Source organism: Zootoca vivipara, chromosome 3, assembly GCF_965207765.1.
Source record: "Zootoca vivipara chromosome 3, rZooViv2.hap1.1, whole genome shotgun sequence".
Classification (NCBI taxonomy): domain Eukaryota; kingdom Metazoa; phylum Chordata; class Lepidosauria; order Squamata; family Lacertidae; genus Zootoca; species Zootoca vivipara.
Genome location: NC_142586.1, coordinates 86907664 through 86929554, shown reverse-complemented (window position 1 = coordinate 86929554; position 21891 = coordinate 86907664). Strand labels below are relative to the sequence as shown.

Here is a 21891-nt window from a genome sequence, read left to right as displayed (position 1 = left end):
CACTGAGTTCAAACCAAGGTTTGAGTACACCAAAAAGGGTGTTTGGAAAGACTCTGTTGTGTTAGCTTTTTGGTGTTAGCTTCTGTGTTGTACCCATTCCTGCTATTTCTCCATATTCTAACCAGTTTGAATGTTTACTTTTTTAAAGAAACTCCAGTGTTCCTCCACCCCTGCACGACTAAAACCCTCTTCTGTTGTTTAAAACCACTATTTTCCTCTCAGGGTTGAACCGCCCCTGCTTTGCTCAAGCTTCTAGCACAAAAATAAGGAACCCACTGAATAGCAACATACACAAATGGGGGGGGGGCAGGGGCATAGCTACCAAGTTATCCCTTTTTTAAAGGGATTTTCCCTTATGCTGAATAGGCTTCCTTGCGAGAAAAGGGAAAACTTGGCAGCTATGGACAGGGGTTCAGGCTAGCATACAAAGACACAATATATGGCAAGCAAAGTACAATGAATGTATTCATCACAATGTACCTGCTATTACAAGGCATGCAGTACTCCAGAATCACCAAAATAAGTACAGTATTACAATTCATAATATGTTTTTCATTATCTCTGGTGCAAGGGAATTCTTGGGAGCGGCAGAGCAGCTGTAGCAAACAAGACTAGAGCCAGGTGATCCCAGTTTCAAAGAGAAACTCCTTCTTCAGGTGACAATATAAAAGAAAATGGTAAACTTTTCCAGACCATGAGCAGGCTGACTCACCCTGTGAAGTGAACAAGGTCCCACATGGGGTGCAAGTAGAGGCAACTGCTGCTTGCTGGCTAGCAGAGCACAAAGGAAGCTCACTAATGGACATTTATGAGTAGAGACTGTGAAACACCAAGGGTTTCTCAAAGAGGTACTACAAGAAAAAGCCCAATCAAACGATGTATTCAACCCATGCGGTGTGATTGTATTAAGAAGACGACTAAATGAAATTTCTTGTCTCAAGAGTACCTTCTCAGTATTAATTCTATTGTATGGGTCAGACCTCAGCCGCCAAATGGCAAAAAATTGTTTGTCAGTGTCGCTGTGCCTTTTCTGGAAATAATGTTCCACCAGTGGGGCACTTGTCGCAGTATTTCTCATACAAGATCTATGCTCCCCTATCCTAGTCCTTAAAGATCTAGAACATTTGCCCACATACAATAAATTACATAAATAATATTTTTGGTGGCACAATTCAAAAAAATGCTTTAATTGAAACCTAAAGCCAGTGTTGATGTCAGAAAACCCCTTCACAGGCAAAGCAAAGGGACAGGCCAAACAACCTGAGCAGCGGTAATGTCCTCATGATTCCCGAGTAGTCCCAGAGCTAGAAGCTTGGTCAGTGTGTACCAAATGGTCCCTGATGAATCTAGTTCGGTGAAACCCATTGGGTACACACTGACCAAGCACCTACATCTGTCCCAACATCCATCAACTAAACTTAAGCTTCTTTAACTGAACAACCTAACTGGCAGGCATGCTGTTAGGATTCTTTTCATCTCAAAATTACAATACACCAACTAAAAGGTAAAAATACAAGGCGAAACACCCCTGGACGGTTAAGTCCAGTCAAAGCTGAGGTACAGCACTCATCTCACTTTAGGCCGAGGGAGCCGGCGTTTGTCCACAGACAGCTTTCCAGGTCATGTGGCCAGCATGACTAAACCGCTTCTGGAGCAACGGAACACCATGACGAGTGCCGGAGTGCACCAAGTAGAGTAATGGGTGCCAATGATGGATGCTCTGTCATGGTTGGCATACTGATCAAAAATCCAATTTCTAAGGTCATGTGGGCTAATGGCTAAATAGTTCTCCATTTGAAGATTATAAGCCCATAGTTTATATTGGCGCTTTTGTGCCCAGCCCCCTGTCCTTATATATTCTAAGCAGCAGAGCTTAGTAAGGATATGATCCTCAAAGGCATTTAGCCTGCTCCAGTATCCCAGATTGGCTAGATCAATTCTGGCTGCTTGAGAGGGGAGGCCCAACTCAGCTCTGAGCATAGCTGCCAAGTTATCCCTTTTTTTAAGGGATTTTCCCTTATGCTGAATAGGCTTCCTCGCGAGAAAAGGGAAAACTTGGCAGCTATGGCTCTGAGGTGGGCTGCCGGTGTCCCGTAGGGAAGCCCCCAAATCTGCCTCATGAATTTATTTTGTAGGACCCCTATTTCAGATTTAACACCAATTTCCCAAATCTCAGGATTTGTCAGTTTTGGTTCTTTCAATTTCTCATGTTTTCAATCTTAAATTCAGTTTTCCACATTTTGCAGCCATTTGCGATTTTGTTTTTTAAAAAAACCTCATGCAAATTCATCATAATTTTAATATGAATTTCTCTTAATAAATACATTTTTACATACAACTTTGACTAATAGACACATTGTTGCAAGCCATTTTCCTTAATATAATGCACTTCTCTGTGTTATTTTCACTAATATCATTTTAGGCACTTCCCTCTAATATATGCATTTTTGTAAAATTTGGTTGTTGAACTGCATTGCAAAATTCACATAAGTGTGATTTTCAAGGGATAGTTGTGTTTTGGTTTGCATATTGTTTCAGAAAGTGCAGATTTGATAGATTTAGCTTTAAATGCATACTGAATCAAATTTCTTCTCCATCTCTAAAGACAGGCAGTGAAAGCTTGGATATTTAAATACCTTGTGTTAGTCTTTTCTTGTACATTCCCCGTGAAATTGACTATAATAGCAACAAGAATACATCTTTTGATGTCAAGTGTTCCTGCCTTGTCACTCATTTTCTAAAACATCCATTTACTTTCATGCCGTTAATTTTGAAATGCTGCCAACAGTCTGGCAACTATTAGAGAAAAACCTTGAGTGCAAGATTAATTCATTTGTCTCCTACTGAATGCTACTGCAATTAGAGACCACTAAATATATTTTAGTGTCAGCTATATTAATTCCATTGAGCTTTTGATTAAATATGTTTTTCTGCATCTGGCTTGAAGTAACAGCAAATTAATAAACAGCAACTTACAATATAACTAACTCATTAATGAAGAAAACCATTATGAGCTGATTGTAAAGAAAATAATTGTAGGGAAATTCTTCTGATTTAAGCGTAAGTGGCCTAGGAAAGGCATTATTTAGGATTCTCATTATTTGTTCTGAGAGAAATTGTGTTAGGGTTATTGACCAAGGCCATTGTTGTTTAAATAAAAAGTGAATTGAAGTAAAAAAAAAAACCCTGCTGTGTAACTTTGCCAGCAAATTCACATCCATTTGCTCTCCTTCCATACGTGGGTGCATTTAAATATTGGTTAAATGCAACAGTGTTGCAAATCTGTCTCGCAGATTCATAGAATCATAGAATTTTAAAGTTGGAAGGAACCATAAGGGTTATCAAGTCCAGCCCCCTGCAATGCAGGAATCGTTTGCCCAATGTGGGGTTGAACCCATGACCCTGAGATTGAGTCTCACGCTCTACTGACTGGGCTGTCTTCTCTTTTCAGATCTGATTTAGTATTTATATAGCAGCCTTCCCACCATACACACTCATTCCTAGAGTATGTGCAAGCAGTGATATTTATTCAGCTAACAACAGTGGATCAACAAGAGATTAACAATCTAGGAAAGCGTATACAAATAAATTTAATCCAGAGTGTTCCAACTTCTCCCAAGGAGCAGCTATGCCAAAAGAAGTATCTACCTTTATGACTTATTCACAGTTAGTTCGGGGATACAACCAATGTGTGAGGTTCTTCTATAACAGGGCAGTCCAACACATGACCTGAAGGCTGCATTGGGACATTTTTTGGCAGACCTTGACAGCATTTGACACGCCCCCCCCCTTCAGCCCTTGCATTGCCTTCCCAAAGCCAAGCAAGGAGGCACTGAGCTTCAGGAAGGCGGTATAAGGGCTCTGACAGACTCCTAGAGTCCTCCATCCTCCTTCCTAAAGCCTAGTTAGTGCTTTCCCGGCTTTGGGAAACAGGTGGGACCCTGTCATAGTCTCGTGCTTCCTTCCCAAAGCCTGGGGCCTTGCTCATTTGGCTTTGGGAAAGCAGCATGAGGGGTGTGTGCGTGCGCATGCCAAATTCTGGCTTCATTCCCCACACCCCACACAACAAAGCAGTGTGTCGCCCATGGGTTCCATGTCAAAGTACTCTTTCTTACACCATTTGTTGGAGTGTACAGTAAAGTGTAGAAAAACAAAACATAGCATGATGCAACATCATTGAGTCCCAGGTTTCCTTGCTTTCTCAAGTGATATTGAAACGGGGCAATGGTGGGGAAACAATGGTAGCCTGTCATGGAAACCCCAGTTTCCCACAGCCAGCAAGGTTAAAGGCTGGCTGTTCCTTTAACCTCCACCATTCTCATATTTGCTGTATGTTTCTTTATATGTGGGAACAAGATGGCTGCTAAGTGCCCATTACAAGACCTGACTAGCAGATACCCAAGACTGATGGGCAATGCACATCACCTCTGCGCCTGCTTGTAAATTTCCTCATTATATCTAGAGGAAAATTGAATGCTGAGCTGGGTTAATCACTAGTCTTACCCAGCTTTGCTTTCAGGTAGATTGAATGACCATTGTGAATGGCATTCTGAAAAAGCATCTAGTGCTTTCTGGCAACAGATTTTATTTTATTTTTACTATGCCAGTAGTGTGTCTTTAATTAATTTAAAATTAAACCAATTGATTATATAATCCTTCCCAGTGCTCATCTCTTTCATACAGGTGCTGCGGAGGCATAACATTGGTTGACACCCACTTTAATTTAAGAGGTGATTATGGCAAAACCTTGCATTGCCTCACGTGGTAAATATTCTGCCTGTGATGGCCGGTTCAGCATGTTAATCAGATTCACCAGCTGCACAGTCTGCATTACCTTGGGGCCTTTACCATGGGGCTGCTGTAGTGCCCTGGTGTTTGCATTTCATTTTAATTGTGCCCATGGTAGAACATGATGCTAGCAACACATTCCGTGAAGGCTCCTTTCATCTAAGGTTTTATTCTCAAGGTGCTCAGGTATCAGGAGAGGGGGGGGAAAATCTGTTTGAAGCTGTAGCGTTCTTTCTCTCTTATTCATTCACCCTGGATCATCCCCAAGGGCCTCATTAGCGCTGTATCCAGTTAAGATAAAAAATAATGAAGTCCAAGGAAGTTAAATATGAAGCTTTAAAAAATCTGTAGTAAAGACTTGTGCGACTATCTCACAGTCAATGTTCCACACAGGCTATATTTCTGGAAGAAAATCAAAAACTGTTGAAGAGATTAGGAGCCAGCTTCTAATTTGGTCTGCTGGCTTACCCACGAAAGATAAACGGGTCGTATTTTTTATGTTGTTGCTAAACAACGGTAACATGCTGTCTAGGTTCTCAGAAAAATGCTGCCAATTTTTCTTGTGAGTCACAACTAAAACACATAGAAATTGATACTTAGTCTTTCCAGAGCCTTTTTATCTTTGGGTAGATTTTCACAGGGGTGGCAGATTATTCCAGACACATTAAACTAAAGTTGTCCATTGCACTGGACTTGGACTCAGCCAAATCCCAGCTAAGCGGTGAACTGATCAGGAATACTGGCAGTCACTGCAGAGGGGTCTGAATATGACTGAGATAAGAATTATAGTCCATGATGAGTAGTTAACATTAGAATTTACAACAACAAGAAGCATGATGATATAAGAGGAATTATGTCTGTCTCATCTCCAGATTGGAAGCCCCTGTTGATTTTCCAGGAATCATTAGAAGTCCTTATAGAAAGAGAAACTAATTTATCCTCAGCAAAGCATATTTTCATGTGAAGTGGGTCAACATAGTTTGGTGATCATGTTCATATATTACCATGGCAGGGTGGGATAAGTAGCAGGCTCATCAATTACACACAGATGTTCCTGAAGGACTTTGGAATCAAGCGAATGTAGCTCCCACATCACTGTGCTAACAAGTGAATTGTGTACAAGTGTGGTCCAGTAGGTGAGATCATTGGATTTGGATTTCCAAGATCTGTGTTTAAGCCATAGTCCCCCTGAATGGCTTTGGTCAAGTTCTATATTCTCAGTCTGAGTTTTTCATATGTTATATTAAAATGACAGAATACTACTACTAGTACTACTACTACTATGGGATTGCCAAGAGGACAATATAAAGACTGGAAACTCCATAGAGAATTATTATTTAAAAAAATTAATGTTGGTCATTTGCCATATGAATAGCTCCCTAAAGACAAAGATCCTGGAACCTTATGTTGAGGGGCTGGTAAAAAGTTGAATTGTTGTTGTTGTTGTTAACTGCTATCCCAGAAAAATTAGAGGCTATTTTGTCAGAATAGTACTTTATCTAATTCTGTATCTTATGAATGTAGCACTAGGGGGGGGGGGAACCCTGTCTACTGTACCTTGCTATCGCTATTGCTTCCTACCTATATGGTAAAATGGTAAAGGACCCCTGGACGGTTAAGTCCAGTCAAAGGTGACTATGAGGTGTGGCACTCATCTCGCTTCAGGCCGAGGGAGCCGGTGTTTGTCCACAGACAGCTTTCTGGATCATGTGGCCAGCATAACTAAACCGCTTCTGGCGCAACGGGACACCGTGACAAGTGCTAGAGCTCACGGAAATGCCATTTACCTTCCCGCCATAGTGGTACCTATTTACTTGCACTGGCATGCTTTCACACTGCTAGGCTGGCAGAAGCTGGAACATAGTGACAGGAGCTCACCCCATGGCATGGATTCAAACCGCCGACCTTCCGATCAGCAAGCCCAAGAGGCTCAGTGGTTCATAGGTTAGATATGGGGCAACCCAGCCAGATGAGTGGGGCATTAATAAAATTATTAGTATTCTTGTTGTTGATAGCTTATCTGCTTCTTAGGGAAAAAAGAACCCATATTCTTACATGGATTTCTCAGTTAGATCGCCAATGTCATACTTCTTACAATGGGAAAATAAGGAAGATTTAGATGCCCCAGTGCATGTATATTTAGCAGGAGTTCTGGCTGACTTGAATGAATTATTTTAGAGAACAGGGTATTTATTACAAGAGATTTATTATCAAGGATCCTCAATGGAATAACAACTGGATTGTGAAAAGGAGCAGTTTTGTGCAGGATTCTTTTGAACCGGCACTATGAGAATCTGAATGTGCAGCCTTGGCAATAAGAATCTAAAGTGGGCTTTCAGGGCAAAATTCTAGTTATTATCTTCAGAAAAGGACCCCAGGAGTACCACCCCCCAAACAAAAGCCCTGGAGAATGTTGCCCTAAGCAGACACAAGAGAAAGTTTTAGTGACATTGTTGTGTCAGGCTTTCATAAGGGAGCTGTTCTGTCTCTTGTTCTATGGGATCTATAAAAATCGTCTTTCAGGCTCTGTGTTCTGCTGGTAGCATCTTCAGGGTTCTCTCTTTCTTTCTAATACTGACGTGTTCCATCATTGTTGGGGAAGATGTACCTCAGCCTTCAAGAACTTGTGCCCTCCATATTTTTGGGGTGATACTGTGGCTGTGCTTGCCACGCCTGGTGGGATAATAGACTATAAGAACCTATCAAGTATGGCTGTGCTTGATGGGGCTTTATGGGAGTTGTAGTCCAAAACGTCTGGAGGGCGCCGGGTTTGTGAAGGCTGGTTTAGCTGGACTATTAGCACCATCCAACAGAACACAGGAGGTGGAGTGGGAGCACAAAGTTAACCTCCTAACACCAGCACGTACCAGGACATGGTGGGGTAGAGTGATAGTGAAATCGGAGCTACAGGGACCATCACCCAGGTAAGCAGCAATGACACTTGAGTCTGGAGTGTTTGTTACAGGATCCATCCCTTGGCCTTCCGGAGCCATTGAACTCTGCCTGTGAGCCACCAAAACTCCTAGACTTACCCTTGACTCCAACTATTTGCCTAATAATAATAATAATAATAATAATAATAATAATAATAATACCGGTAATAATAAATAATAATAATTCTGGGGAGGGAGAGCCCACTCTGGGCAATGCTAGCTAGCTGGCACAGTTGGCATCAAACTATTAGGGGGTCAGATACCTTCAGTAACATTCTATTGCATAACTTTGCCCAACCTGAGCAAGAAACAGCCTAGCTTCTTTTCAGTTTTTTATTATATAAGAAACCCTTCTTTGTAAGAAACAAAAAAAAATGATCAAACATCCTGTGAATCAGCAAGGTTATAATTTGCAATTACTTCAGCCTTCAGAAATATGTCTGCGAGCAGCTGAGATCAGTTTGTTCTCTCTCATCTCAGTGATTTCTGCATTCCTCCGAGAGATACATGATTAAATCTACATGATTTAGAGCTCTAATTCTTGTGGTTTTCGGTAGAAGGTTGAAAGACATGATTGTAAAACATACTGTTGACTGGTGGTAAATTCTGCAGGAAATGAAAATGTATTTTCTGACATTCTGACATATGAAGGCCCTTCCCATCACACATGAGTTGGGCATTCTGGAAAAGCCCCTTGGCTGGCTAGAGGCTGTTTTTACCTCTGCACAATAGGAAAACATGGCAATCCAAATGATAATACTTTTTTTCATATAGAAAAGTGATTATTCAGAAGACTACTATGCCTCTTGTTTTTGAATGTTTGGTAATCTGCTCTAGGAAAGGATCGTCCAAGTCTTCAATCTGGCTTGGAGGTTTATAGCAAGCACCCACAGTAAGGTCACTGTTGCTTCCCTCTCCTACATATACTCTCAATCTGCCTTCCATGCTGCAAGTTCCATGCTGCTCTTCATAACTGTACTCATCCTTTACATATAATGCTGCTACTCCTCCCTTCCTGTTTGGTCTATTCCTTTAGAATAGGTTATGCCTCTCAATTTCTACACTCCTATCATGAGTCTCATCCTACCAGGTTTCAGCAATGCCTTTCAGGTCATATTTGTCATCCTGTATCAAGAGCTTAAGTTCGTCTTGCTTCTTTCCTATAGGCTGTGCATTATTATAGAGACAACTGAAATCAAGAGTCATTTTCTCTAGCTGCTTCCTTCTTATAGTTTCCTGCCCTTTGGCAGGTTTCTGAAGCACCACCTTAGTTTCCTGTGCATCAGTTGAAGCAATTATCCCCAGTACTGGGTGTTCTCCTGTCTTTTGTAATCTTGTCTCCCTTCCCCTCAGGAAATATTTTAAAGCTCTCCTGATCAGGGTCATGCAACTCATTCTTTCCAGCCACTATGAGCTACCCATCCTTTGGCCAGAAGTCCATCCTCAAGGAAGCAGAGGCCATGGTCCAAGAAGCCAAACCTTTCTCAATGATACTGGGGAAACTAATGTAATCTTCAATGCATGACACAGAGTCCTGTTTGAGTTCTCCATGACCGTGACAGGGGAAGCTGCCAAGAGCCTCCTCTGAATGGCTGCAGGCAGACAGAGCTCCTAGGACTGGCAAATGAAGCAGGGAAACCATCATGTGGTTTTGGAATACAGCTCCCATAATCTCAGGTCATTGGCCATTGGCTTGGGTTGACTGGAGTTGACGTCCATCAACATTTTGAAAGCCCAAAGTTCCCTATCCTTGCCTTAAGTAATATTCATGCAATCTCTTTGTGGTGTTTGCCTTCTAGCATTTTCTAGCACTTAAAGCAGCATGGTCCCGCAATTAACAACTGTATTGTGGCATGAATTTTTATAGGCAAGATCTTATTTGATCCCAAGATGCATCTGGTATACTCTCTACAAGCAGGCAGCTTGTATAATGGTTGAAGTAGTTATTTTCCTTCCTTATATTTGATTAGTAAGTATATCTCTTTTGTTTGTTTTGTGTCACATACAGTTTTTTTTCAATCTATAGAGGACAAAAATGTTGAACTTAAACACAACTTGAAATATATATAAATATTTTTTAAAATTTATTTCTATCCTTCAGATAAATCTCTGTCACCTTATTTGAATATGTCAGTTCCAAGAGAACTGATGTACTCGATAATAACAAAACTCTTAAATATGGATTGAAAAGTTAAAGGTACCCCTGACCATTAGGTCCAGTTGCGGACGATTCTGGGGTTGCACGCTCATCTTGCTCTATAGGCTGAGGGAGCCGGCGTTTGTCTGCAGACAGCTTCCGGGTCATGTGGCCAGCATGACTAAGCCACTTCTGGTGAACCAGAGCAGCTTACGGAAACACCATTTACCTTCCCACCGGAGGTGTACCTATTCATCTACTTGCACTTTGACGTGCTTTCAATCTGCTAGGTGGGCAGTAGCTGTGACCAAACAACAGGAGATCACCCTGTCACGGGGATTCGAACTGCCGACCTTCTGATCAGCAAGCCCTAGGCTCTGTGATTTAGACCTACTGTAATATGTATTAGGTGCGTGTAAAATAACAATGTCAGAACAAACTGCTGTAGTAATGAAATTACATTAAGCACTCATCCTGGACCAAATATTGCAGCAATGTTAGACTCTGTGTTTGTGGGTAATGGTAAAATCCCTTCTGTTCTTCTATGAGCGTTAATATTGTATTTTTCTCTTTGGGGCTGTCCATACAGTGTGCAACACTTTTGCAGCACATATTATGTCTACTCAGAAGTTAGCAGTATTTATTTCAGTAATACTTACTACTGGGCAATGTATGAATAGATTACAGCTTTAATAACATTGTCAAACTGCCCCACAACATAGTTTGTCACTTTGGTACAAAACCACCACCACTTCTCCCTTGGATATCATATGTATGCTAAAGGTCCCAGCATATATATATTTAAATGCCTATAGCATATAAAATACCTTTTACTGAAAATTAGGGCTGCCTTAATATTGACAGACAACATTCTCCAAAACATGTAACAAAAAACAAGCAGCCCTCCAGATCTGCCCTGCCTCTAGTCAGCTTGGCTTGGGCCTTTTTCTCTGCAAGAAAAAACTCCTCTTTTGGCTTCTTGACAGAGCAACAGGAGCTCACCCCGTCATGGGGATTCGAACCGCCAACCTTCTGATCAGCAAGCCCAAGAGGCTCAGTGAACTTTAGACCACAGCGTGTCCCTTTCTGAACTTACCTGCTGAACTTAAATGCTTTTAAATAAACCAAAATACTACACGGTCCTTCACTGATCTTCTTCCAACAGAAACTAGGGCTGCAATCCTAACCCCACTAACCTGGTAATAAATCCCACAGGATTCAATAGGACTATCTTCTGAGTAGACATGGGTTAGGGCTGTTAACATTTCTCAATCAGCAAGTAAGGCAAATGTTTAAATAAACACATGACTCCATATTGCTAGGGACAGTTCCAGGACCAAGAAGAAGAATATAATTTGACAGTAGATACAACCTTGGTATATTTCTTATTACAATCAGGAGGACTAATGAGAATCTGGCTATGGTTCCAGAAACGCCTTTCCAAGTATATGCCAGGTATTCTGTGCCTGAGCTCCCTGAACATTTCTTGGCACTGAGATTTCTTACTGATTTGGGTTCATGGCACCATCAGCTTTCCTCATACATGCCAAGACCCAGTAGCTCTTCTTGGCTCCATTTCAGAGTCTGGAATGTCGATTCAGGTTTTGTGTGCAGATTGCCAAAGTTTAGTGGCATTTTAGATAAACAATCCAATAACCCCAGACTGACTCTAGAATGAACAGTTGTTTTTGAAGGTAAAGGAAGCTGCTAGCCCTGGTTTGGACAACAATCCTTGTTATCATTTACACTTTTTTGGGGGTAATCAGTTTCTTATCTTCTCTTTCAATGCAGGTTCGTTCCTATACCTCAGTACACCAGAAAGCACGAACTCCCTCATTTTGAGCCCTTGGCTGAAGAGCACTAGTGAAGACTGCACTGTGCAAGTGGCTGTCTACAGATACTTCCAGCAAAGTGGGGAGTATGTCGCTCAGGTTATCCGTGCTGATGAAAGCCACAACAAAATCCCATTGACACCGAGCAGAGAAAAGCACGGGTAGGAATAACATAAATACTATATAATATTTTAATATGCATAACACTTGAATTTAGCTTTAAGAGGATTAGAGGTTATTATTATTATTATTATTATTATTAGGAATTAAGAATTGGAATATGTAGGAGTGGAAGCATCTGTAGACTGTTTCCTAGCTCCACCTTTCCTTGTGCAAATGCTTCAGCCTGGATGGATTGAGAGGGAGAAGGAATGCTGCTGCAACAATAAAATAACTTCCATTCTTCCAGTTGTAGTTCAAATTGGGCTTTTATGATTATGCCAGCTGTTCTTAATATCGTTCAGTGCACTCATACTAACTCCCACCACCCACTCTTTACATCCAATTCTACTTTCAGATAAATCACTTTCCTTTTTATCCATCCCTGTATTTTGATTATTTCTGATTAGCAGTGGTAATTCTTTCATATTGTTCTGCCAGTTGCTTTCCTGTCTGAAATCTTAATCATCAAACATTATCACGAGAAATGTACAAATGTTACAATTTGCCATTCAAGTGTTTGTGCTGTCTTCAGCAATTGTGTAAGTGATGTAGGACATTGATTTGAATTAACCTGCCCAGGTGTCTCCTTTCATGATGGACAGCCCGGTATTTCCAGTGTTGTCTGGGTTGGCGTCTCAGTCAGGAGTCCCAGGGAAACTTCCTTCCACAAGGTCACCCTCCACTCCAGAAGATATGAATGTACTTTGGGCTCTATGCATATCAGTGTGGTTTCCATTGCCCCCTTCTGCTGCCCACATATGTAAGCTGTGTGTGCATGGGAACCATGATTGTGCAAGGTGTTATAGATCACGTGAAGCACATGCATGCATGAAGCTTAAAGAGTGAGGACTGAATCACTCAGGTGTCAACTGCATTGCCTTCCGATATGTTTCTGAACACAATTCAAGGTGCTGGTTCTTACTGATAAAGCCCTAGATGATTTGGGGCTGAACTATCTGAAAGAGCTCCTCCCATGTGAGCCTGCACAATTTTTTTCATCTTCAGAGGCCTGATTTGTATGTACAACCAAGAGAGGCAAGGTTGGTGAGTACCTGGGGCAAGGCCTTCTCTACAGAAGCACCCTGAGTGTGAAACTCTCTTCTTAGGAAGGCCAGGTTGGCTCCATCTTTGCCTACTGCTAGATGAGTTGTTTTGCTTCATCTGGTTTTGATGGTTTTTAAAATTCTGCTGTCTGATTTTGTTCTTTGTTTTTTTAAGTGTTTTTTTATTCTTGTACTGTTTTCCTTATTGCATGTTACCTTGGCACCTTTGAAGGCAGAAAGCTGATTCATAATGCTGATTATTTCCTAGTCCTACTGGGCGATGCTGGGGAGTATTGTGGTTATTTATTGCATTTCTTACCAGTCCTTCAGCAGATGTCCCCAGGGTGGGTTTCAGCATACACAAACACAATCAAAACAGCAAAAACTAAAACCCAACAACTAGAGGTGATGAGGCGAAGCAGCCTCATATCTCATGGGGAATCTTTTCATATTGTACTGGGAGAGAGACATCTAGAATCATTTCCCCTGTGCCATCCCAAGATATGGATTTAGCCAGGATTTGTCCCACATTTTAGAAATCACTCACAGCAGTTTGCATGATGTGTCTCTTGTCAACAAATTACATTCAGGAAGTGCTGCCTGATGTGGTCTGCCATCTTTTGGTGTTTGACGATTCCATGAGAAAAGTTTTAAATCTCTCCTAGACTCATCCATCTCCATTGGGAGGTATCATGGTTGAGTCCTGTATAGCAGCTGTGGGGAAAATCTGGGCTACACACCCAACTAGGCCTGGCCGGGGTCGTAATTTGGCCTGTGATGCTGTTTTTGCCAAGCCATGCCCACCTAATCCAAACATGATATTATCTATTATGTCAGGCATGGAGCAGGTAAAGATGCAATTGGAAAGGAAATATTGGGGGGCCTTAAAACACACTCCTGATTTGTTCCTTTGCAAATGGGGCTTGCATTCAGCACCAGATAGAATTCTCGCTAGGATTAGTTCCACTTGAGAGCTCCCAATTGGATTGGACCTGGGGGCTTCTGTATGCAAAGCTGATGCTTCAGCACAGAGCTGCAGCATTTTGAATAGGTCCAAGAAGACATACATATATCTATGGAGGTGTGCAAACTATGTAAACAGAGAGCCTCTTAATCTCGGGGTTGTGGGTTCGAGGTCCACATGGGGCAAAAGGTTCCTGCAATACAGGGAGTTGGACTAGATGATCCTTGTGGTTCCTTCCAACTCTACAATTCTATTATTCATGTCTTAAATGAAACAAACAAACTAAAGGAGATCCAAACTAAGGGGGTTGGATTTTATCCCACTCCTTATGGAAAATTTTGCTTTAGCATCAGGCTCGATAACCCAATAAAGGAAGCTCCCCTTCTCCTTTCCTGGTCCCTGGATAATAGCTGACTGGAGAGAAAGTACAGCTGTAAGACCAACAGTGTCATCTGTTGGCACAGTGCCTGAAGTTTATGTCCTGTTAGTGCAATATGCAGATTGGCCCTGAGCGACACAGGTGCTCTTTCACCTCTTACTGCTTAATAGCCTGGTATCTTTAAAAGGTAGTAGTAAATAGCATTGGCAGTCTATCCATCTGGGACAGGGCTTAATTTTTCTTTTAAGTGCTCTGCAGGGGAAAACAAACCCCATAAGGACAGTTTTCCTCATCATACTGATGTAGTGATGGTAAAAGCTACATCTGATGAATATTAGCTCATTTGCAATCTCCTAAAAGGGACAGGAATATTGTCTTGAATGGTGTGTAGCAAACCTTGCTGATATTCTGATATCCATGTTATCCTCCAGTGAAAGGTTTGGGTGCAAACTGTAGCTCTACCTTGATGTCTGACTATGTCCTTTTACACAAATCTTACTCCAAGATCTGGGAAATTAGCTGCCTCTTTCTGATATATTCTGCTGAACCATATCTGTTCTGAAGTGTAAAGAAATCAGAAACTCATCTGTCAATCTAGTTCATGTAGAAAAACATTAATTCAGCCTCCCAATGGGCTCCTGAGAGCCAGTGTGGTGTAGTGGTTAAGAGCGGCAGACTCGTAATCTGGGGAACGGGGTTCGCGTCTCCGCTCCTCCACATGCAGCTGCTGGGTAACCTTGGGCTAGTCACACTTCTCTGAAGTCTCTCAGCCCCACCCACCTCACAGGGTGTCTGTTGTGGGGGGGGGAAGGAGATTGTTAGCCGCTTTGAGACTCCTTCGGGTAGTGATAAAGCGGGATATCAAATCCAAACTACTACTCCTTCTTCTTCTTCTTCTTCTTTCTTCTTCTTCTTCTTCTTCTTCTTCTTCTTCTTCTTCTTCTTCTTCTTCTTCTTCTTCTTCTTCTTCTTCTTCTTCTTCTTCTCAATAAGGGGTTTTATTTGTGCCAGCATTCCCCCCCCCCAAAAAAAGAGTATTAGGTTGTATGTATCAAGAAGAATGCTCAGGTTTTCTATCAAGTGAAAGCATTTTGCTGTTTCTGGGCTCTGGCCAGCCAAAACATCCCCTTCCAGTTGTGTAATTAAGATTAATTGCCAGTGATGTCTCAATTTGTCAGACTCTCTGTGTGTTCTCTTAGATTGTGGTTAGCAGCAAAACAGCAGGGGCACAGTTGAGCAAACTCAATCTGGGTACTTTTAAAGTAATGTTTTTTGTTCAATTTAGAATTCAATTTGAATATATGTACAATATAAATTCCTGGTGTTCTGATTACCAAGTTTACCTTCATGGCTGCAAAATACACACTGAGAACAATAATTCAAACCAGTCATCATATATTTTTGTTTTGTTTAACATGGCAGGCTGCAGAGATAATTGTAGCAGTAAGACTTATACTTGTATGGGAAGACACAGCTGATTTACTGATTGGGGTGTGTGTGTGTGTGTGTGTGTCACTAAACAAGGATACCAGGTACTCCAAAGTAGTAGAAACTGAATTCAGAGGGGAAATCAACATCTGATGCTAAACATATCATATGGAGTTGTATGCATGTTTTTTTAAAACAAAAACAAGTATCAGGAACTGGTGTTTCTATCAGGATTAGAAACACAGTTTAGACCAGCACATTGAAAGGGGCTTCTGAAGATCTGACAATCAGCTCAAGGTAGTTATTTGAAAAAGGGCTTCTGAAGACCCCTGCAGGTAATTAAAGGGGGGCATTGCGATGCCAGTTGATTGAGCTGCTTACCTGTCAAACATGGCCAACAATCGCTGGGGTAGATAACCACCTGTCCTGCTGCTGAAATCCAGTTCTCCACCTGTGGTGTAGTGGGAGGGAGATTTCTACCCTTCCCCATGGCAGTCCTGATGAACATTGTTCCACACACCACCCCCCAGCTGCTATTAGCCCCAGAGCTGAAGCTCCCATTGACACCACTTAGGCCAACATTTTGAATCAAAAGTCCCATCAAGCCCATCTTGTTTTCCTGGATATTTCCCACATTTTGAAAATGCAGATGTCGAAAGTAAAGAAAACAGACCAATTTTCCAAAACAGAAATTTTTGCCTGCTCAATGGTGAGATCCCCACCCCAAAAAGGCCTAAATACTCTCACTTGCCTTCTTGTGAGTAGTGCTAAATGGAGCAGTGCTGGTGGAAAGTGCCAACTTTGTCCAGGACAAGTGCAGGGAGGCAGATCAGTCCACAAATGTTTGATTGGTTTGCTAGCAGGCTTCTTTCTGCACTTGCCACTGCATTAAATCTTAACTCTGGACTACAGACTGCAACCTCTGAGTTGGACATTGGAAACACTGTTGACCAGTGTTTCCAATTTCCAACTCAGAGGTTGTAGTCTGTTAGTCCAGCAGGTGTTTCTTAAGGCCTTTAGTATTATGGGATTCAAATGCCCAGCTGCATGAAGAGAATCCCCTTTCTGCTTTCCATGAGCTGGGATTTCACTCAAATGAATGATTGGTTGCAACAATGGGGAGGGGGGGGGTATCACTCTCTTCTCCCCAACCACTTATTAAAGCTGAACACTGCTTTGCATGGATGTTAAATCTGGCAGATAAATGACTATTCCTTTGACTACACCAGCTGATGATCTAAGCAGGTGTCAAGTGTCCATTATCTGTCCCCACAGTTATTTACAGGACAGAAAAAGGAACGGCCTCTTAGCATGCGTAATGAAGATTTTGCTGCCTTTTTTTCTGCAGTATACATTTTGATTGACTGGGGCTGTTCCCCTTGCATAAAGCCCTCTTCATGTGAAGTGCTGCCTCTGTGTGAAAATACTTTGGTCTTTAAGATCCAGTGTCCATGAGAAACTATAAATAATTTAATAGAGAACGGGCAGCCTTCAAAGAGAATTCTTAATGTGACTATGGAAATGAGCAGCTGAGACATCAGTATACATTAGGTTTTTTTATTTCTTTAAATGTTCTGGAGATGTATCTCCAATGAAACGAACTTTTACATACCTGAGGGAGGGGCTGATATCCAAAGAACTGTAGCCCATGTCTGTGCTATTATTTTAATGTATGGTCAGGTCTTTGGAACATTGTGGCCAGGTCTAGAGCCATGCTCATGCAACATTTTAGAACATTTCTTAGGACTATCTACTATGACCCCATTATCTTGTTCCTGGTCAGTCAGCTCCAGTTCAGACCCCATTAGCGTATACAGTGGTACCTCTGGTTATGAACTTAATTCATTCTGGAGGTCCGTTCTTAACCTGAAACCGTTCTTAATCTGAGGTACCATTTTAGCTAATGGGGCCTCCCACTGCCGCCACACAATTTCTGTTCTCATCCTGAGGTAAAGTTCCTAACCCGAGGTACTACTTCTGGGTTAGCAGAGTCTGTAACCTGTAGTGTTTGTTACCCGAGGTGTTTGTAATCTGAGGTACCACTGTATGTGAAATTAAAACAAATTGCAATCACAGGTAGCGTTATTGCTGTGGGTCAAGGATGGCTTATCACTACTAATTAAGTTAGCAAAGTAAAGGATCCTTTCTGCTTGCTGGGTGACTGAAAAGCAAGCTGTGTTCTCTCAGGATTCAAGACGTTTAGTTGGGAAATATCCCGTGTGAACAGTTTTGGATAAATAAAACAACTTTTTGACTGTTTTCACTTACCATTCTCCCCTCAGCTGATTTGCACAGATAAGATGAGCAAGGATCAGAGGCAGACAGCATTGTGGGTGTGATTCTGTGGGTGTGTGGTGCTCTGTGGTAAGGGTGTGCCTGGGCCAGCTCACTGTGGCTCCCAAAATATTTCCACTAGGGTAATGCAGCTCTTGGCCTGCAAAGATTCCCCATTGCTGGTTTACACAATTCTACTGGATTAATACTCATTCTAGTTTTTGCCTCAATGAAGTTTACTTGAGTAAATGCCTTGTCCTAGAACCATTTGTATAAAATCCTTTGCCAGCCTGGTGCCCTCTGTTGTGACAGATGAGAATTGTAGTCCATAACATCTGGAGGGCACCAGGTTGGTTAAGGCTGGTGTAGAGAATATGTTACCAAGGCTCTTAATCCTTCTCCTGCTTACTCCGGGTACTTGAAAGCTGGCCGGTCTCCAGTCTGCAGCTGTGTGTTCCATCCCATCCCATGGCCAGATTTAGCATCCCTAACCTAGACAACAGCTCAAATATTTAATTGCCTACTTCTCACCTGTCCTGGCAGGTTGGCTCACTTCTTGCTATCAGTGTTCTTTGACCCTGTAAGATCCAGACTTATGAATACAAGCCAGTTCCCTCTGTAGCAGGAGGAGATAATAAAAGGGTTTCAGGTACTTGCACTGAAACCTGAACTGAGAACATGAAGCTTTGGGGGTAGTTTTAGTCTATTTTCATTCGCGCATGAGTCTGGTTACCAGAAGAGGTGAACAATCTCAAATCCCACTAATTTCAAAAGGGAAGAGGTGGCTACTTGACACCTCTGACAATCAGGTTCCATAATAGAAGCAGAAAATGTGTTTCACTGAAATTAATGCACTTGAAAGGCAGTATGGCGATAAATTAATTTCAGGTCGGATTTTCTCATATCTCAAGTTGCTCATTGTGTCAGCAAGTGTCTTTTTCTCCCCCGTTAGCCTGAATAACATGTATTAATATCTGATAAGGTCTTCACAGTTCATGTCCATTTACAGGAGGAAGAAAAAGCAAAAGCTGTCAGGCACTACTCTTTGATTGGGGTTAAGCCAGCCAAGCAAAGATTTTTGCTTGCACCTTGTGGAGGGGGGGATTAAACTGTAATGCGACAAAGCAGGAGCCTGTATTAAGACCATATAAGAGGAATTGTGCTCCTTGCTGTGTCAATGGGCACTTTAAGAAGAAAAACATCCAGCTTGCTGCTCTCACACAATTGATAAAATAATCTGCATGTGTGGAGACAGCAGAACACAGAAGAGGGTGCTCTTCTTGCCTTTGTCATTAATGTACATTTTTCTGAAATGCCTGAAAATTTTACAGTCATGATTGTACTGTACAACTGATTGGCTCCATCTAATTAGATTTGTCATGAGCTGTGGAGGACACCAGAAACACTGGGGCACTTTAAAAAAAGAAAAGAAAAACCAGGACAAATGGGTGCAGTGTTTTTCAGAGGGTCACTTTGACATGAGACCAGCTGGACATGATATTTACACTACCCATGTCTGTCTATCCAGGTCTGATGAGAAGTAAGCATTATTTGAGTTCAGTGGGTCTTACTCCTTCTCTCAAAATACTAGAACCCAGGGTGATCCAATGAAGCAGAATGTTGGAAGGTTCCAGGCAGACAAAAGAAAATATTTCTTCACAAAGCCCAGTTAAACTATGGCATTTTCTCCCACCAGATGTAGTGATGGCTACCAGCTTGGAAAGCTATAGAGAGGATTAGCCAAATTCATAGAGGATAAGGTGATCAATGTCTACTAACCATGGTAGCTATGTTCTAGATCCACTGTTGGGTGCAACATGAATACAAGTGGCTGTAAACTGCAGGAGGGTAGAGTACTCTTGTGTTTGGGTCTTGCTGGCTTACTTCTTATAGGCATATGGTTGGCCACTGTGAGCACAGGTTGCTAGGCCAGATGGACCTGATCCAGCAGTGATCTTCGTATGATCTTTCTCCTAAGTGTGTACAGGATTACAACATTTTTCTGAAGACTCCAATAACCATGAGTCTAGGGTAGACTGTAGGAGAAAAGTCTCAAAGATAAGTTCTAAAAAGTTTCATATAATATCATTATTCATGAAACATTTCTGTTGTGGAGCATAAATTCTTTTTCCAAGAGATTTTCTCACCAGCAGTTTTGATCTAGTAAAGGTATTGTGGTTTTGAATCCTATTTAATGATTTGTTTATTTCATTTATAAATCACTTTCCATAAAGCATAACAAAATAATTTGACAATATGATAAGAGCAGTATGATGCCAGTCCTACTGTATTTCTGTTGACAACCCTCCCATGGGCACATAAGGAATTTCTGTTGTCACCAATTTGACACTGCAAAATTGAGGTACCAAAGCAGTTAAGTAGCCAAATAGGTTGGTGCTGAACAGGAAGAACTGTAAAAAGGCTTTCCTGAGTAACAAGATATTCTTAGTTCTGCCTTCTGGCTTCGCTGTTAAGTCCTTCTGGGTCCAATTTCTCATCTTTGCAGGATGTGGAGGTAGATTCAGAGGATGTCTCTGAAGCCCATTTTGCCAACAGTTCTCCATCCTGAAGAGATTATGTTGTTAGATTCTGAAGACTCCAATAAAAAAAAACCCAGCAGAACCACAATCTCCCCTGCACTGTAAAAGTTGATGGGCAAGGCCCCTTGAAATGAAAAAAAAAGGATTACCTTACTAGAAACAGAGGTTGCTGTTGAGATGGAGCTGTAGCTCTATTTAAGGCTCAGTCTGGGTTTACTTATTACTGAATATGGCAATTCAGCTTATTGTGGTACACTGCTGAATATTGCTGACTATGAGAGCTCCATGTGGAGCTATCCAGGGGGCTACCTGCTTTTGCTTGACTTCATCTTACTAGAACCTGAACAAGACCTTGCTTTATGTCATCATAACATAACCTGAAGGAGCGTCTCCGCCCCCATTGTTCAGCCCAGACAATGAGGTCCAGCTCTGAGGGCCTTCTTGCAGTTCCCTCACTGCAAAAAGTGAGGTTACAGGGAACTAGACAGAGGACCTTCTCAGTAGTGGTGCCTGCCCTGTGGAAAACCCTCCTATCAGATGTCAAGGAAATAAACAACTGCCTGACTTTTAGAAGACACCTGAAGGCAACCCTGTTTAGGGAAGTTTTTAATGTTTGAAGTTTTATTCTGTTTTTAGTGTTCTGTTGGGGGCTGCCCAGAGTGGCTGGGGAAACCCAGCCAGATGGGTGGGGTATAAACAATAAAATTATTATTGTTATTATTATTGTTATCATCTGAACTTGGATTGTGATTGGTTTTGTCTTTCTTTGTTTGCTGGAATCTGTTACTCATGCCTGCAGCCCCATGCTCGGCTACAAACCCATCTGGCTGAGGCTATTTCCTGAAACAGAACACTTGTGAACTGTTCTTTGGCACTGGCTCTTTCTTCAACATCTGCCTTGGCCTTTTTTGCTGGTTTCTGCTTATTCATTGATCTGACTTCTGCTTGCTCCTCCATTCTGATTCCTGCTTGTTTCTTGGCCAAGGTCTCTGACATGCCCCTTTGCTTAAATTCCCACATCACAGTTCAATTCTGATGGCTGCCTACAGATCATCTCTGGCAGCTAACTCTAACAGAAAGCCCTTTTTAAAAAGTCCTTCCTGCGCAGGACATTCCAGTGGTCAACTTCAGTGGAAAGAGTCAGTTTATGGCTGAATAAAGTAACTTGCATAGACAGATTCTCCAATATGTGTTTTCATGGCTCACCACGCCTCTGATCCTGCCCTCAGCAATGCATGGCTTCTCCTGGCTTTGCCGTCCATGCGTTCTGCATGGAGGTCTGAGGTCCCAAAGAGTTTGTAGATGGACCTCTATGTATGGGAGCTTCCTTGTGTTCTGAAATGCTGATCAAACAGGATTCCTGGAACTGGAGAAATGTAATAGTGTAGATAGAGGTCTGTGTGCAAATGCT

General features: G+C 41.9%; 1 protein-coding gene across 1 annotated transcript in view; it reads left to right on the top strand.

The window, feature by feature from the left end:
* ALK (ALK receptor tyrosine kinase) overlaps nucleotides 1–21891 on the top strand; it is a 582689-nt gene that overhangs the window by 234399 nt on the left and 326399 nt on the right. Inside the window, exon 4 of the mRNA XM_035110504.3 lies at nucleotides 11650–11851. Coding sequence (XP_034966395.3) covers nucleotides 11650–11851 — 202 coding nt within the window. The remainder of the gene's footprint in view (nucleotides 1–11649; nucleotides 11852–21891) is intronic.